This window comes from Salvelinus alpinus, chromosome 11 (assembly GCF_045679555.1).
Source record: "Salvelinus alpinus chromosome 11, SLU_Salpinus.1, whole genome shotgun sequence".
Classification (NCBI taxonomy): domain Eukaryota; kingdom Metazoa; phylum Chordata; class Actinopteri; order Salmoniformes; family Salmonidae; genus Salvelinus; species Salvelinus alpinus.
Window position 1 is genome coordinate 49,237,512 of NC_092096.1, and position 17,760 is coordinate 49,255,271.

Sequence of the window (17,760 nt, forward strand, 5' to 3'; positions counted from 1 at the left end):
TTTGCAGAAAAGCATCCCCAAAGAATGATGTTTCCACCTCCATGCTTCACAGTTGGGATGGTGTTCTTGGGGTTGTACTCATCCTTCTTCTTCCTCCAAACACGGCGAGTGGAGTTTAGACCAAAAAGCTCTATTTTTGTCTCATCAGACCACATGACCTTCTCCCATTCCTCCTCTGGATCATCCAGATGGTCATTGGCAAACTTCAGACGGGCCTGGACATGCGCTGGCTTGAGCAGGGGGACCTTGCGTGTGCTGCAGGATTTTAATCCATGACGGCGTAGTGTGGTACTAATGGTTTTCTTTGAGACTGTGGTCCCAGCTCTCTTCAGGTCATTGACCAGGTCCTGCCGTGTAGTTCTGGGCTGATCCCTCACCTTCCCCATGATCATTGATGCCCCACGAGGTGAGATCTTGCATGGAGCCCCAGACCGAGGGTGATTGACCGTCATCTTCAACTTCTTCCATTTTCTAATAATTGCGCCAACAGTTGTTGCCTTCTCACCAAGCTGCTTGCCTATTGTCCTGTAGCCCATCCCAGCCTTGTTCAGGTCTACAATTTTATCCCTGATGTCCTTACACAGCTCTCTGGTCTTGGCCATTGTGGAGAGGTTGGAGTCTGTTTGATTGAGTGTGTGGACAGGTGTCTTTTATACAGGTAACGAGTTCAAACAGGTGCAGTTAATACAGGTAATGAGTGGAGAACAGGAGGGCTTCTTAAAGAAAAACTAACAGGTCTGTGAGAGCCGGAATTCTTACTGGTTGGTAGGTGATCAAATACTTATGTCATGCAATAAAATGCAAATTAATTACTTAAAAATCATACAATGTGATTTTCTGGATTTTTGTTTTAGATTCCGTCTCTCACAGTTGAAGTGTACCTATGATAAAAATTACAGACCTCTACATGCTTTGTAAGTAGGAAAACCTGCAAAATCGGCAGTGTATCAAATACTTGTTCTCCCCACTGTATGTGGCAGGTCTACAGACAATCAATGATTACAAAGGGAAAACCAGCCACCTCGCGGACACCGACGTCTTGCTCCCAGACAAGCTAAACACCTTCTTCACCCGCTTCGAGGATAACACAGTGCCATGGATGTGGCCCGCTCCCTGTGGGCTCTTGTTCTCCGTGGCTGACGTGATGAAGACATTTAAGCGTGTTAACCCTCGCAAGGCTGCCGGCCCAGACGGCATCCCTAGCCACATCCTCAAAGCATGTGCAGACCAGCTGGCTGGAGTGTTTACGGACATATTCAATCTCTCCCTATCCCAGTCTGCTGTCCCCACTTGCTTCAAAATGTCCACCACTGTTCCTGTACCTAAGAAATTAAAGGTAACTGAACTAAATGACAGTTTTTAAAATGTATTTAACTAGGCAAGTCAGTTAAGAACAAATTCTTATTTACAATGAAAGCCTACCCCGGCCAAACCCTAACGACTCTGGGCCAATTGTGCATCGCCACTATGGGACTCCCAATCACGGGCGGTTGTGAATCGAACCAGGGTTTGTAGTGATGCCTCTAGCACAGAGATGCCGTGCCTTACACCGCTGCGCCACTCGAGAGCACCTTGACTATCTCCCAGTAGCACTCACTTCTGTCATCATGAAGAGCTTTGAGAGGCTAGTTAAGGATCATATCACCTCTACCTTACCTGACACCCTAGACCCACTTCAATTCGCTTAATGCCCCAATAGATCCACAGACGATGCAATCGTCATTGCACTGCACACTGCCCTATCCCACCTGGACAAGAGGAATACCTATGTAAGAATGCTGTTATTGACTATATGCACAGCCTTCAACACCATAGTACCCTCCAAGCTTATCATCTAGCTCGGGGCCCTGGGTCTGAACCCCGCCCTGTGCAACTGGGTCCTGGACTTCCTGACGGTCCGCCCCCAGGTGGTGAAGGTAGGAAACAACACCTCCACTTCACTTATCCTCGACACAGGGGCCCCACAAGGGTGCATACTCAGCCCCCTCCTGTACTCCCTGTTCACCCATGACTGTGTGGTCACACAGCCTCCAACTCAATCATCAATTTAGCAGACGACACAACCATTGTATGCCTGATTACCAACAATGACGAGACAGCCTACAGGGAGGAGGTGAGGGCCCTGGCGGAGTGATGCCAGGAAAATAACCTCTCCCTCAACGTCAACAAAATGAAGGAGCTGATCCTGGACTTCAGGAAAAAGCAGAGGGAGCACGCCCCTATCCACATCCACAGTGCCTCTTCAACCTCAGAAGGCTGAAGAAATTTGGCTTGGCACCTAAGACCCTCACAAACTTTTACAGATGCACAATTGAAAGCATTCTGTCGGGCTGTATCACCGCCTGGTATGGCAACTGCACCTCCCACAACCGCAGGGCTCTCCAGAGGGCATCACCGGTGGCACACTGCCTGCCCTCCAGGACACCTACAGTACCCAATGTCACAGGAAGAAGATCATCAAGGACATCAACCACCCAAGCCACGGCCTTTTCACCCCACTATCATCCAGAAGGCGAGGTTGGTACAGGTGCATCAAAGCTGAGAATGAGAGACTAAAAAACAGCTTCTATCTCAAGGCCATCATACTGTTAAATAGCCATCACTAACCGGCTACCACCCGGTTACTCAACCCTGCACCTTAGAGGCTGCTGCCCTATATACAGTTGAAGTCGGAAGTTAACATACACTTAGGTTGGAGTCATTAAAACTCGTTTTTCAACCACTCCACAAATTTCTTGTTCACAAACTATAGTTTTGGCAAGTTGGTTAGGACATCTACTTTGTGCATGACACATGTCATTTTCCCAACAATTGTTTACAGACAGATTATTTCACGTATAATTCACTGTATCACAATTCCAGTGGGTCAGATGTTGACTGTGCCTTTAAACATCTTGGAAAATTCCAGAAAATGATGTCATGGCTTTAGAAGTTTCTGATAGGCTAATTGACATAATTTGAGTAAATTGGAGGTGTACCTTTGGATGTATTTCAAGGCCTACCTTTAAACTCAGTGCTTCTTTGCTTGACATTATGGGAAAATCAAGAAATCAGCCATTACCTCAGATAAAAAATTGTAGACCTCCAAACATCTGGTTCATCCTTGGGAGCAATTTCCAAACGCCTGAAGGTACCACATTCATCTGTACAAACAATTTTATGCAATTATAAACACCATGGGACCATGCAGCTGTCATACCGCTCAGGAAGGAGACACATTCTGTCTCCTAGAGATGATCATACTTTGGTGCGAAAAGTGCAAATCAATCCCAGAACAACAGCAAAGGACCTTGTGAAGATGCTGGAGGAAACAGGTACAAAAGTATCTCTATCCACAGTAAAACAAGTCCAATATCGACATAACCTGAATGGCCGCTCAGCAAGGAAGAAGCCACTGCTCAAAAACCGCCATAAAAAAGCCAGACTACGGTTTGCAACTGCACATGGGGACAAAGATCGTACTTTTTGGAGAAATGTTCTCCTGTCTGATGAAACTAAAATAGAACTGTTTGGCCATAATGGCCATTGTTGTTTGGAGCAAAAAGGGGGATGCTTGCAAGCCGAAGAACACCATCTCAACCGTGAAGCACGGGGGTGGCAGCATCATGTTGTGGGGGTGCTTTGCTGCAGGAGGGACTGGTGCACTTCACAAAGTAGATGGCATCATGAGGGAGGAAGACTATGTGGATATATTGAAGCAACATCTCAAGACATCAGTCAGGAAGTTAAAGCTTGGTTGCAAATGGGTCTTCCAAATGGACAACGACCCCAAGCATACTTCCAAAGTTTGGCAAAATGGCTTAGGACAAGAAAGTCAAGGTATTGGAGTGGCCATCACAAAGCCCTGACCTCAACCCTTTAGAAAATTTGAGGGCAGAACTGAAAAAGCATGTGCGAGCAAGGAGGACTACAAACCTAATTCAGTTACACCAGCTCTGTCAGGAGGAATGGGCCAAAATTAACCCAACAATTTAAAGGCAATGCTACCAAATACTAATTGAGTGCATGTAAACTTCTGACCCACTGGGAATGTGATGAAAGAAATAAAAGCGGAAATAAATCATTCTCTCTACTATTATTCTGACATTTCACATTCTTAAAATAAAGTGGTGATCTAACTGACCTAAGACATCCTTTTCACTAGGATTAAATGTCAGAAATTGTGAAACTGAGTTTAAATGTATTTGGCTAAGGTGTATATAAACTTCTGACTTTAACTGTACATAGACATGGAATCACTGGTCACTTTAATAATGTTTACATACTGCTTTACTCATTTCATATGTATATACTGTTTTCTTTTTTACTGTATTTTAGTCAATGTCACTCTGACATTGCTCATCCTAATACTTAAATATTTCTTAATTCCATTATTTTACTTTTAGGTTTGTGTTTTGTTGTGAATTGTTAGATATTACTGCACTGTTGGAGCTAGGAACACAAACATTTTGCTACACCTGCAATAACATCTGCTAAATATGTGTATGGAACCAATAAATTTGATTTCATTTAGTTGAAGTGGTCAGTTGGTTAATTAAGTACAATATTTTGTACTTGTTTGGACATTACTACTGCCGGTTTGAAACTTTTGAAAAAGCTAACATACTGGTGATAGTGAATGGGAAATTCTGCTCTTTTTACTGACTCAGATATTTTTCGACACGTTTAGGCAAAATAACAAAAATGTCAACTAATTGTGTTATTTGAGTTAGTAATTAGAGCACGCAGGACCGCCTACCGGCAACCGATGAAATGAAAACTCAAAAGTCATGATTCTATGAGACTCTCGTTCACGTGTCTTTCACCACAGGGGACTTATTGGAGCTGTCATTTGTGACTGAGACTTGTAAACGTGTGCTTTAAACAATGTACATTTGTTGATTGCTAGGCATACAACTAAGATTATTTCTTGATACTTGATACAAACGAGGTCTAGTTGTGGCCGCAACCGGACTAGATTGTGAACCACTCTTGGCGGAATGCATTGCTTGACTGCCGTGAGGATGATAAGTACAGTAGCCTGACGACTCACACTAAATTCTTCCGCTGCTCTGTCGTTCGCTAAATAGCCTATTGTAAGAACTCACGTCAGTGTGCGTTGCGTTGTGTATGGCCGGAGCAAGGAGTCTGGGTAGCCCGGCAAAGTGATAAGCACAGTTGTTCGCAAACTGCAGCTCCCCAAACAATTTGTTTCGAGTTTATTGAGCAGAGGCTGTGTATGATAATCTAAAAAAGCTGTGTCCATCATAGCATTAAATAATCAATGAATCGCAGTCATTCTTGCACCATGCGATCAATGATCATTTCTAAACATGTCTCTTTCTTCTCTACGCTAATGATCCATTTTCCAGCGTGCATATGACAAACAGTCGGTGGTCGGAGCACGTCTTTGGAGCCGCTGAGTCGGAGGAGCGTGTATCAGTCCTACCGTAGGACTCATTGCGGCCAGCACTTGCAGGTCAAACGAACTACCAAAATGAACGAGTCACTCAGAAAAAACGATTTATGACTCTCAAGTCAGTAGAAAGAGGTGTTTGCAAACTGCACTTCACTATAACATAAGTGCATGTGACAGATGGGAGCAATAATGCATGTTCTGTTGCACTCTTCAGTTGGCGCCTCTTTCCTATATTAAGAGGGTTGAACAATGGTTGTTGTGATATAATGCTCACTTCATTGAGAATGTATGTGCAGTTGAAATTTGGCCATAGAATCAATGACTGGAAAATACGTATCTTCACCTTTAAAAAAAAAATTATTCAGCACCTAAAATGCTCCTGATGACATCTTTTCAACGTCATTTTGTTTACTGGGAAGGATGATCTTTTCTCTTATTTGCCGGCCAGGTCAGCACAGTCCCAAAAAAAACCTTAGGCGTTCCCCCTCCTACCTCCTATTGCCCCCTCCACCTCCTATTGCTTTCACCGTGGACATACTTTCACTGGGATCACAGAATAACATTGTGTGATGTCTTTTCTATTAAAAAAAAGAGCTGGTTTTAATCCATCGAGCAGATGGATGCTTCCAGAACCCTCTTCAGAGAGCTACTGTAAGGGCCTAACAGGGTGAACTCTGTCTCTGTGTTAGGTAAGAGGTCTCTGTTAAGGTGTTTGCTAGACATTAGTCGAGACGTGGAGAACGACTGAGAGAGTTATGTCACAGTAGTTGTCAAAGTGTCATACCTAACAAACACCTTTACAGTGACCTCTTATCTATCACAGAGTAAAAATGTATTCTATTTGGCCTTGGAGGGAGAGAGAGGGAAGGGAAACAATCAGACAGACAGGCAGGCAGACAGAGGAAGAGAGAGAGGGAGAGAAAGGGGTGAGAGAAAGTGGCCGACTTGTCTACCCCAACGATTTATATATACACTAGATGACTGATAGGGGGTGCTGTGTTGAAGTCACCATGCCCACGCCATTGTAAAAAACAATAATTGGGAAGCCAAATAACTGCATTTATTCATGTACATTCGTTTTTGCCACGTTTATTATATTACAGACAGCTTAATCCATACTTGTAAATTATATTATGTGAGTTAAACATACAAATAAAAAAATATAAAAACATTTTCCTTAAAGTATATATTTCTGAGTTTACTAATGTTACTGTCCCCAATATAACAACAAAATATTTAATATTTTGTCCTTGAAATATTTAATTTAAATACTGTAGAATTCTATTCACTCCTATGAAGGACTGCTCCTACTGAGGAATGCCAATATGGCCGACCGGTTGGCCAATACATAGCATCAGCAATCCAGTGTTTATATACATCATTGGACCAACTGCTACATACTTGTATGTTTAGAACCAGGTGTGAGGCCTTTAAGCAGATCACTGCCTACACCTAACCGCTCCCTGTCATTAAGACCTATGTAGATGGTTAGGGATGGAGAAGTCACCCTTAGGCACAGATCTAGGATCAGCTTACCTTCCCAGAAACCTTAACCACTAGGGGTGAAACACCCTAACAGACCTTGGATCAGTGTCTATGGCAAGTTCATTCTACTCTCATTGTAAGCAGCAGGGCTAGCATTAGCCGTTGGTATCAGCACCAGTGGGAGTTTGTGACTAAAGTCGAGTCTAACCACTGATACAGGGTCATATTTGTATCTCCATATATGTCAGGGTAAGAGGTAGAGTAATCTGATCCTAGATCTGTGGTTAAGGGCAATTTCTACATTCTTCTGGATAGCTCTGGTCCTGGCCAGGTTGATAGGGTTGTGTCTGGAGACAGATGTTATATATCTATAGGACCAGGTGGTGTGGTGCAGAAATTACCCCTCTGTGTTTAGTTTGTAAACTCTGCCTTCCACTAATGAAGGGGTGTGTGAACTCTGAATTTGCTGTCTGAGTGTGTCCGTCACGTGTTTTTGAGTCATCCCAGTCGAGGAATTCACTAAAAGCTCAGACTCTCTCCTGATTCGTCTTAAGAACCCCTCTCCCCCTCACCCCCTTCTCTCCTCACCCGACCGAATGTGCTCCCTGCCCCTCATCCACACCTCTACTCACCCTCTCCCCTACACCAAAGTGATCCCTGCCCTCTTTATACAGCTGGTGTAAATTAGGACTATGACGATCACATGTCAGGGTGTTAGTTTAACACTCCCCTAATCCATCCACCTCAGATTATTACTGGCTGTCACAGAGAGAGAGTTTTACTACCATTGGCATCACTGCTTTTAACTGTCATCACTTGGGGAGGGCAATAACTACTCTCTGTCACCACCCTGTGGTGAAGGTTGGGTAATGCATGTTTAGATCTGTTGTAGCACTGTCTGTCTTGCACACATTTGTAGGGAAAATATCAGTTTAGGCAAATATACACTTCCAAACACACATACTGTGTAGTCTCTCTCTGTCTCTTTCTCAGAACCAGAATATCACCATTTGAATCCGATACCCCCGTCTATAGCCACAAGCCTCAGCATGCCCACAGTGGAGTCTCTTTATCGCTATAGACCTATAGCACAATCACCACCACATCTAGCTCCGTCTATATACTGAGGGGTTCTGTAGAAACTTGCTTCCTCGCCAAAATGTCACACCAAGGTTATTATAGTAAACGAAAACTGAAACTAAAACAAATACTAATCATGAAAAAAACAGCTTCGTAAACTGAAATGAAATAATTAACAAACCTGTTTGAAAAACTATACTGAAACTATTATCTTTGACTCGAAAATAAACTACATTAAAATAAAAACCATCATGAATTATGTTCAGTTTAAGTTTTTTACCTGGTCAAAAATCGAATGGGGTTTTCAATGGCGTTTTCAAACTTTTGGGGTGGTATTCAAGCTACTGAAGCTGGTGGTTAAATGTGGCCAGAAGGTAGCTATGTTTCAGATAGGCCTAGCTAGTGAATCACTACAGAGAGGAAGAGGACAAGTGAGAGAATTGACTCTTCCCAAAATCTGTCTGCTCAAAAATACAGCGAGAAGCAGAGGAAGTGGGTATTTTTTGTATGGAGGTCAATGAGAGAATGTCAAATTTGGTAAAAAATAAAATGTACAGTATTTGCTCATTTGCTACTTCAGGCTTATTTGATAGAATAGCTGTAATGTTTAGGTCCTTATGAATGTACTGATATAAGTGGATGCACATGGCATTCCTGCAACTTTGAGAAAAACTATTTTATATCAGAGTTGTGCCTGTTGTTCACACGTGTATCTGCCCTCTCATTGGCTAGAATGACAGTGCCTGATCCCGCGTCCTCACCGCCTTTGCAGACATTTATTCCCATTATTAGTGCGGTCAGTCCAGTATCTTGTCAGTATATAGATCATCTTTGATCACAATTACTAGCTATCACTAGCTAAATGGGGAAAAATATAAATAAAACTAATATAAAAACACAAAACTATAATAACCTTGCATCACACAAACACAGGCACGAACACACATACACACATACCCATGCTTACACACACACACACACACACACACACACACACACACACACACACACACACACACACACACACACACACACACACACACACACACACACACACACACACAGATAAAACTAAAACAAGATGGACACCTTGCAATTTGTCGTTGAATGTTCCCTCACGTTTAAACTCCCTCTCCTCCTCCTCCCCAAACGTAACCTCTACTTCCCTTTCTTTCAAGGACTTCCTATGATGTCATATATTTGGTCATGGAAGTTAACATCCACTCTTTCACCATCTCCTCTTCTTTCTCCCTCCAGAAGAGGAGTCCTCTTTTGAGGATATAGGACTGTACTCTACCTTTCCTGCACTCCAAGCTTAGGTCCCTTCTCACCATGTATTTCCCCTCTGTGTCTCTCCAGGGGCGTCCAGGGGCCTTGGGGCCAGTAGGACCCAGTGGACCAGAGGGCTTCCCAGGTGACCAAGGGCCTTCAGGGCCCAAAGGAGAAAAGGGTCACGTCGGACTCGGGGGCCCCTCTGGGCTGAAAGGAGAAAAGGGGCCTATGGGCGTACCAGGGTTCCCAGGAACCGACGGAGTCCCAGTGAGTATTGTAGCGCACACACGCACGCACACACGCACGCACACACACCCTAACCCTATCTTTCTCTCTAGGGTCACCCAGGTGCGGACGGTGGCAGGGGTCTACCGGGAGCAGACGGGTGCAACGGTACCCAGGGAGACCCAGGTCCCAGAACTCTAAACGGAGGGATACCTGGAGCTCCAGGACTCTCTGTGAGTAACATCTATTATCTAAACTGTCTACGTGCTACTATACTATTATCATCTGTAGCTGTAGGGTTGTCCTCTGTAGCTCAGTTGGTAGAGCAGGGCTTTTGCAACGCCAGGAGAGTGGGTTTGATTCTCTGCACCACCCATATGTAAAATGTATGCACTAAGTCGCTTTGGATAAAAGTGTCTGCTACAGTGCCTTCAGAAAGTATTCACACCCCTTGACTTTTTCCACATTTTGTTGTGTTATAGTCTGAATTTAGAATAGATTACATTGAGATTTGGTATCACTGGTCTACACACAATACCCCATAATGTCTAAGTGGAATTGTGTTTTTACAAATTTTGACAAAGGTATTAAAAATGAAAAGCTGAAATGTCTTCAATAAATATTGAACACTTTTGTTGTGGCAAGCCTATACAGTTCAGGAGTAAAACTTTGCTTAACAAGTCACTTAAATAAGTTGCATGGACTCTGTGTGCAATAATAGTGTTTAACATGATTTTTTTATGAATACCTCATCTCTGTACTCCACACATACAATGATCTGTAAGGTCCCTCAGTTGAGCAGTGAATTTCAAACACAGATTCAACCACAATGACCAGGGAGGTTTTCCAATGCCTCGCAAAGAAGGGCACCTATTGGTAGATGGGTAAAAATAAAAATAAAAAGCAGAGATTGAATATCCCTTTGAGCATGGTGAAGTTATTAATTACACTTTGGATAGTGTATAAATACACCCAGTTAATACAAAGATACAGGCGTCCTTCCTAACTCAGTTGCCGGGGAGGAAAAAAATAGCTCAGTGATTTCACCGTGAGGCCAATGGTGTCTTTAAAAAAGTTACAGTTTAATGGCTGTGATAGGAGAGACCTGAGGATGGATCAACAACATTTTAGTTACTCCACAATACTAACCTAAATGATAGAGTGAAAAGAAGGAAACCTGTACATAATACAAATATTCCAAAACATTCATCTTGTTTGCAATAAGGCGCTAAAGTAATACTTTTTTTAAAATGTGGCAAAGCAATGTACTTCATGTCCTGAATACAAAGAGTTATGTTTGGGGCAAATCCAACACACCACATCACCGAGTACCACTCTTCATATTTTCAGGCATGGTGGTGGCTGCATCATGTTATAGGTATGCTTGTCATCGGTATGCTTGTCATCTTTTTTTGCTACGCACAGGTAAAATCCTAGAGGAAGACCTGGTTCAATCTGCTTTCCAACAGACACTGGGAGACAAATTCACCTTTCAGCAGGACAATAACCTAAAACACAAGGCCAAATATACACTGGAGTTGCTTACCAAGACGACTTTGAATGTTCCTGAGTGGTCTAGTTAGAGTTAAGACTTAAATTGGCTTGAAAATGGCTGTCTAGCAATGATCAACAACCAACTTGACAGAGCTTGAAGAATAAAATAAAAAATAGTGATGTGCAATAGTTGTACAATATAGGTGTGCAAAGCTCTTACAGGCTTTTATGTAAATGAGGTATTTCTGTATTTCATTTTCAATACATTTGCAAACATTTCTAAACACATGTTTTCACTTTGTCCTTTGGGGGTGTTGTCTGGGTGAGATAAAAAAAATATACATATTTCATCCATTTTGAAAACAGGTTGTAACACAGCAAAATGTGAAATAAGTCAAGGGGTATGAAACATTTCTGAAAGGCACTGTAAATGGCATATATTATTATTGTTCTTATTATCATGATTGTAGAGTATATTTGTACTGTAAGACGAAATGATCTAGTGTAGTGCGTGTTGGACCAAACTGGATTCGCTGTGGGTAACAACTATCATTTACATCAGTACTATATGACTGTAACGAGAGTCATCTATTAACAGGTGGCAGTGGTTAGAACGCCGGGCCAGTAACGCCGGGCCAGTAACGCCGGGCCAGTAACCAAAGCATTGCTGGTTTGAATCCCTGAGCTGACTGGGGGTGGGGGGTCTGCATGGAGTGAGCTGGCAGCCGGAGGGTTACAGGCTTTAATGTGCTATGATCTCTCTCTCTCTTCTCTCTCTCTCTCTCTCTCTCTCTCTCTCTCTCTCTCTCTCTCTCTCTCTCTCTCTCTCTCTCTCTCTCTCTCTCTCTCTCTCTCTCTCTCTCTCTCTCTCTCTCTCTCTCTCTCTCTCTTTCTCTCTCTCGCTCTCCATCAGGGGCCCACTGGTCCTAAAGGACAGAAGGGAGAGCCTGTATACGTTGGACTCAGTGGGGTAACACACACACACACACACACACACACACACACACACACACACACACACACACACACACACACACACACACACACACACACACACACACACACACACACACACACACACACACACACACACACACACAAGGATATTATCAGGAAAAGTTTGACATTGCTTCCTCTCCCTCCTTCCCTACCTCATCTGTCCTATCCTGGAGATTGTTTAGAGAAAGGGGGAGGATGTTGTTGCTATAATGTCATCCATTGAGGTCAGTCTGACCTGAGACGGACTCTCTTTCCTTCCTCCCTACGTCCCTCTTTCCCCCGAGTCTATGTTTATAATGAACTGGGGCCAGTTGTTTAGCTCACAGTTTATCTTGTTTCCTTACAGGGAGTTCCTGGTCGGCCTGGACTGGATGGTGTACCTGTAAGACATCTCCTTACTACACATCAATATACTGGATCTCTTCCTGTATATGTAGTGTATTTGATAACTTGGTGTGTTCCTGACCGGGTTCCTAAGGGTTCTATGTGTTCTGTGTTCCTGACCCGCTCTTCTGCGTTATGTTTCTCTCCGTAGGGTCCGAGAGGTCCAGACGGAGGTCCCGGTGACTTCGGCCCCAGAGGTCCTGATGGATTCCTTGTACGTACACACACACACACACACACACACACACACACACACACACACACACACACACACACACACACACACACACACACACACACACACACACACACACACACACACACACACACACAACTGTCTATGTTGATCTAGATACAATATACCATTAATATACTGTATGTACTCAGTATATTACAGAAACTATTTTATCCCAAACAGTGTCATGACAACCTTTGCATTACACAGAGTGTTTGTCATGTTTAATCTACACATTGGTTAATAAGACTAAAGCCAGTGACTTGGGGGAATATACCTCTCTTATTGTCTCTTATTGACTGTCTATTTTACAATAGAATCTAATAGATATAATAGATCAGTCTTCTCTCCAGCTGACTTCCTGTCTGTGTTGTGTTGTTTTTCTCCAGGGTGCTCCAGGCCCCCCCGGTCCCCCTGGCCCTGTAGTAAGTACTTGACAACACTAGATAGGGGAAAACTCCTGACCCTTCAGTAGTTATAGGCCTGGAGTTTTCCTGCTCTGCTAACATTATGCCCCTGGCCCTTTAGTAAGTACTGGACAACACTACAGTGGTGGAAAAAGTACCCAATTGTCATACTTTTAAAAGTAAAAGTAAAAGTCACCCAGCAAAATACAGTACTACTTGAGTAAAAGTCTAAAGGTATTTGTTTTTAAATATACTTAAGTATCAAAAATAAAAGTATAAATCATTTCGCATTCCTTATAATAAGCAAACAAGACTGCATACTCCAACATTTTAGTGTTTAGTGATTCTGTCAGTGTGTGTGAATTGGACCATTTTGCTTTCCTGATGAGCATTAGAAATGTAATGGGTACTTTTAGGTGTCAGGGAAAATGTATGGAGTAAAAAGTACATTATGTTCTTTAGGAATGTAGTGGGAAAAAAGTCAAAGTTGTCAAAAATATAAAAAGTAAAGTACATATACCCCAAAAACCGACTTAAGTAGTACTTGAAAGTACTAAAGGTTTACTTAAGTACTTTACACCACTGCAACACTAGACACGTGCCCTGAAAGTCCTGCTCAGACTGAGGCTGTCCTAATATGGACACCGTACTGACCTCAGAGACAGCCTGTCTGCTCCATAGAAACGAATAAGGATCTCTATGGTGGAGACAGTGTAATGACACCACCAAACAGATAGGGGGGAATGTGTACTAAATAACTAAAAGCTGTGTACTTCATGTTGCTTTTGTCATAATGGAGATTGTCTGTTGTTCATTCCAAGTGCCGACAGATGCTATGTAAATTCCGTCCATATTGGGGACTTTTGTTACTGGTGACTTATATGGAGACTGTTACAATGACTATACAGTACCAGTCAAAAGTTTGGACACATCTACTCATTTAAGGGTTTTGCTTTATTTTTACTATTTTCTACATTGTAGAATAGTAGTGAAGACATCAAAACTATTAAATAACCCATAAGGAATCATGTAGTAACCAAAAAAGTGTTAAACAAATCCAAATATATTGCATATTTTAGATTATTCAAAGTAGCCACCCTTGGTGACAGCTTTGATGACAGCTTTGCACACTCTTGGCATTCTCTCAACCAGCTTCACCTGGAATGCTTTTCCAACAGTCTTGAAGGAGTTCCCACATATACTGAGCACTTGTTGGCTGCTTTTCCTTCACTTTGCGGTCAAACTCATCCCAAAGCATCTCAAGTGGGTTGAGGTCGGGTGATTGTGGAGGCCAGGTCATCTGATGCAGCACTCATCACTCTCCTTGGTCAAATAGCCCTTACACAGCCCGGAGGTGTGTTGAGTCATTGTCCTGTTGAAAAACAAATGATAGTCCCTCTAAGCGCAAACCAGATGGGATGGCGTATCGCTGCAGAATGCTGTGGTAGCCATGTTTGTTAGGTGTGCCTTGAATTCTAAATAAATCACAGACAGTGTGACCAGCAAAGCACCATCACACCTCCTCCTCCATGCTTCACGGTGGTTACCACACATGCGGAGATCATCCGTTCGCCTACTCTGCTTCTCACAAAGACGGCGGTTGGAACCAAAAATCTCAAATTTGGTCTCAGACCAAAAAGGACAGATTTCCACAGGTCTAATGTCCATTGCTCGTGTTTTTTCTTATTGGTGTCCTTTAGGAGTGGTTTCTTTGCAGCAATTCGACCATGAAGGTCTGATTCACACAGTCTCCTCTGAACAGTTGATGTTGAGATTTGTCTGTTACTTCAACTCTGTGAAGCATTTATTTGGTCTGCAGTTTGAGGTTGGTAACTCTAATGAACTTATCCTCTGTAGCAGAGGTAACTCTGGGTCTTCCTTTCCTGTGACGGTCCTCATGAGAGCCAGTTTCATCATAGCTCTTTATGGTTCTTGCGACTGCACTTGAATAAACTTTCAAAGTTCTTGAAATGTTCTGCATTGACTGACCTTCTGACCTTCTTTTTTTTTTTTTTTTTTTTTTTTTTATCCCCTTTTCTCCCCAATTTTCGTGGTATCCAATCGCTAGTAATTACTATCTTGTCTCATCGCTACAACTCCCGTACGGGCTCGGGAGAGACGAAGGTCGAAAGTCATGCGTCCTCCGAAGCACAACCCAACCTAGCCGCACTGCTTCTTAACACAGCGCGCCTCCAACCCGGAAGCCAGTCGCACCAATGTGTCGGAGGAAACACCGTGCACCCGCCCCCTCGGTTAGCGCGCACTGCGCCCGGCCCGCCACAGGAGTCGCTGGAGCGCGATGAGACAAGGATATCCCTACCGGCCAAACCCTCCCTAACCCGGACGACGCTAAGCCAATTGTGCGTCGCCCCACGGACCTCCCGGTCGCGGCCGGCTGCGACAGAGCCTGGGCGCGAACCCAGACTCTGGTGGCGCAGCATAGCACTGCGATGCAGTGCTCTAGACCACTGCGCCACCCGGGAGGCCGCCCTTCTGACCTTCTTAAAGTAATGATGGACTTTCGTTTCTCTATGCTTATTTGAGCTGTTCTTGCCATAATATGGACTTGGTATTTTACCAAATAGGGCTATCTTCTGTATACCACCCTTACCTTGTCACAACACAACTGATTGGCTCAAACGCATTAAGAAGGAAAGAAATTCCACAAATTAACTTTTAACAAGGCACACCTGTTAATTGAAATACATTGCAGGTCATGAAGTTGGTTGAGAGAATGCCAAGAGTGTGCAAAGCTGTCATCAAGGCAAAGGGTGGCTACTTTGAAGAATCTCAAATATAAAATATGTTTTGATTTGATTAACACTTTTTTAGTTACTACATGATTCCATATGTGTTATTTAATAGTTTTGATGTATTCACTATTATTCTACAATGTAGAAAATAGTAAAAATAAAGAAAAACCCTTGAATGAGTAGGTGTGTGCAAACTTTTGACTGGTACTGTATATTGAACGAACATATAAACGTGACATGCAACAATTTCAACGATTTTACTTAATTTAATTTCAACGAGTTCATATGAGGAATATACAGTTCATATAAAGAAATAGGTCAATTAAATAAATAAATTAGGCCCTAATCTATGTATTTCACATGACTGGGCAGAGGCGCAGCCGTGGATGTGCCTGGGAGGGCAAAGGCCCACCTACTTGGGAGCCAGGACCAGCCAATAAAAAGGAGTTTATACCCACATAAGGGCTTTATTGCAGACAGAAATAGTCCTCAGTTTCATCAGCTGTCCAGGTGGCTGATCTCAGACGATCCCGCAGGTGACGAAGCCAGATGTGGAGGTCCTGGGCTGGCGTGGTTACACTTGGTCTGCGGTTGTAAGGCCTGTTGGACGTACTGCCAAATTCTCTAAAACAACGTTGGGGCAGCTTATGGTAGAGAAATGAAAATGATATTCTCTGGCAACAGCTCTGGTGGACATTCCTGCAGTAGGCATGCAAATTGCACACTCCCTCAAAACTTGAGATATCTGTGGCATTGTGTTGTGTGACAAAACTGCACATTTTAGAGTGGCCTTTTATTGTCCCCAGCACAAGTTGCACCTGTGTAATGATTATGCTATTTAATCAGCTTCTTAATTTTCCAAATCCTGTCAGGTGGATGGATTATCTTGGCAAAGGAGAAATACTCACTAACAGGGATGTTAACAAAAACATTTGAGAGAAATAAGCTTTTTGTGCGTATGTAAAATTTCGGGGAACTTTTATTTCAGCTCATGAAACATGTGACCAACACTTTATATGTTGCGTATATATTTTTGTTTAGTATAGTTACATCCATACAATTTTACAATGCTTGTCATGTGTAGGGTGATGTGTTGTTGTCCAAATGCAATACCCATTCTTGTTTTCCAGGGGAGCCCCAGTCTAGGGTTTCAGGGGGAGCCAGGAGACAAGGTACGCACCAACAAAACAACACAACTAATTAGTAGATGTTAATGAACGATTTTATTGATTAGTAATCAATTAATCATATCAGTTGATTAGGTCTTATTCGCTCACCCGACCCAACCAGAACTTCCCCCCACCCCATCTAACCATACCTACTGTACCCCTTCTTATCACTCATTGGATTTCAGCTATATTGAGAAGTAATTGATTTATTACATCAGTTTATTACATCAGTCTAAAGCTAAATTATAGCTTTAGACTGTTGAAAGAGTTGTAATATGACATAATCTGCATCCCAAATGGCACTGTATTCCTTATATAGTGCACTACTTTTGACCAGAACCCATTTGTATCTATATGTCTTTCCCAATGGGAGGGAGACTGGGAACTTTATCCTCACTGTAGATCAAATTAGATCAAACTGAAGACAGCCGGCTTAGGTTATTCTAGCTGTGTGTGTGTGTGTGTGTGTGTGTGTGTGTGTGTGTGTGTGTGTGTGTGTGTGTGTGTGTGTGTGTGTGTGTGTGTGTGTGTGTGTGTGTGTGTGTGTGTGTGTGTGTGTGTGTGTGTGTGTGTGTGTGTGTGTGTGTGTGCATGCGTGTTGAGGATGGTTAAAATGCATGATGAAGGATGTCTTTTTGACCTCTGTGTGCATGCCATGTAATCTTTCTTGGTGATGGTTTGACACATCCTCTTCCCCTCTATTCAACCTCCTCCCATCTCCACCCGCCCCCCTGGCCCTTACATACATCCAACAGTACATTACCCTTCACCCCCAACACTCCCTCCATCCATCTCTCCTGACCTCATCCCCCTTTTCTCTCTGTTTTTTCCACTGACACATCTACCTCAATATATCACC

At 43.0% G+C, this 17,760-nt stretch overlaps 1 protein-coding gene across 4 annotated transcripts in view; it reads left to right on the forward strand.

Annotated features, from left to right (window-relative positions):
* Positions 1-17,760, forward strand: part of LOC139534866 (collagen alpha-6(IV) chain-like) — a 195,887-nt gene that overhangs the window by 133,169 nt on the left and 44,958 nt on the right. For all 4 annotated transcript variants that reach the window (XM_071334353.1, XM_071334354.1, XM_071334357.1 and 1 more), the window contains exons 5-11: positions 9,323-9,502; positions 9,574-9,693; positions 11,868-11,924; positions 12,300-12,335; positions 12,489-12,551; positions 12,962-12,997; positions 16,863-16,904. In XM_071334353.1, the coding sequence (XP_071190454.1) occupies positions 9,323-9,502; positions 9,574-9,693; positions 11,868-11,924; positions 12,300-12,335; positions 12,489-12,551; positions 12,962-12,997; positions 16,863-16,904 (534 nt within the window). The remainder of the gene's footprint in view (positions 1-9,322; positions 9,503-9,573; positions 9,694-11,867; positions 11,925-12,299; positions 12,336-12,488; positions 12,552-12,961; positions 12,998-16,862; positions 16,905-17,760) is intronic.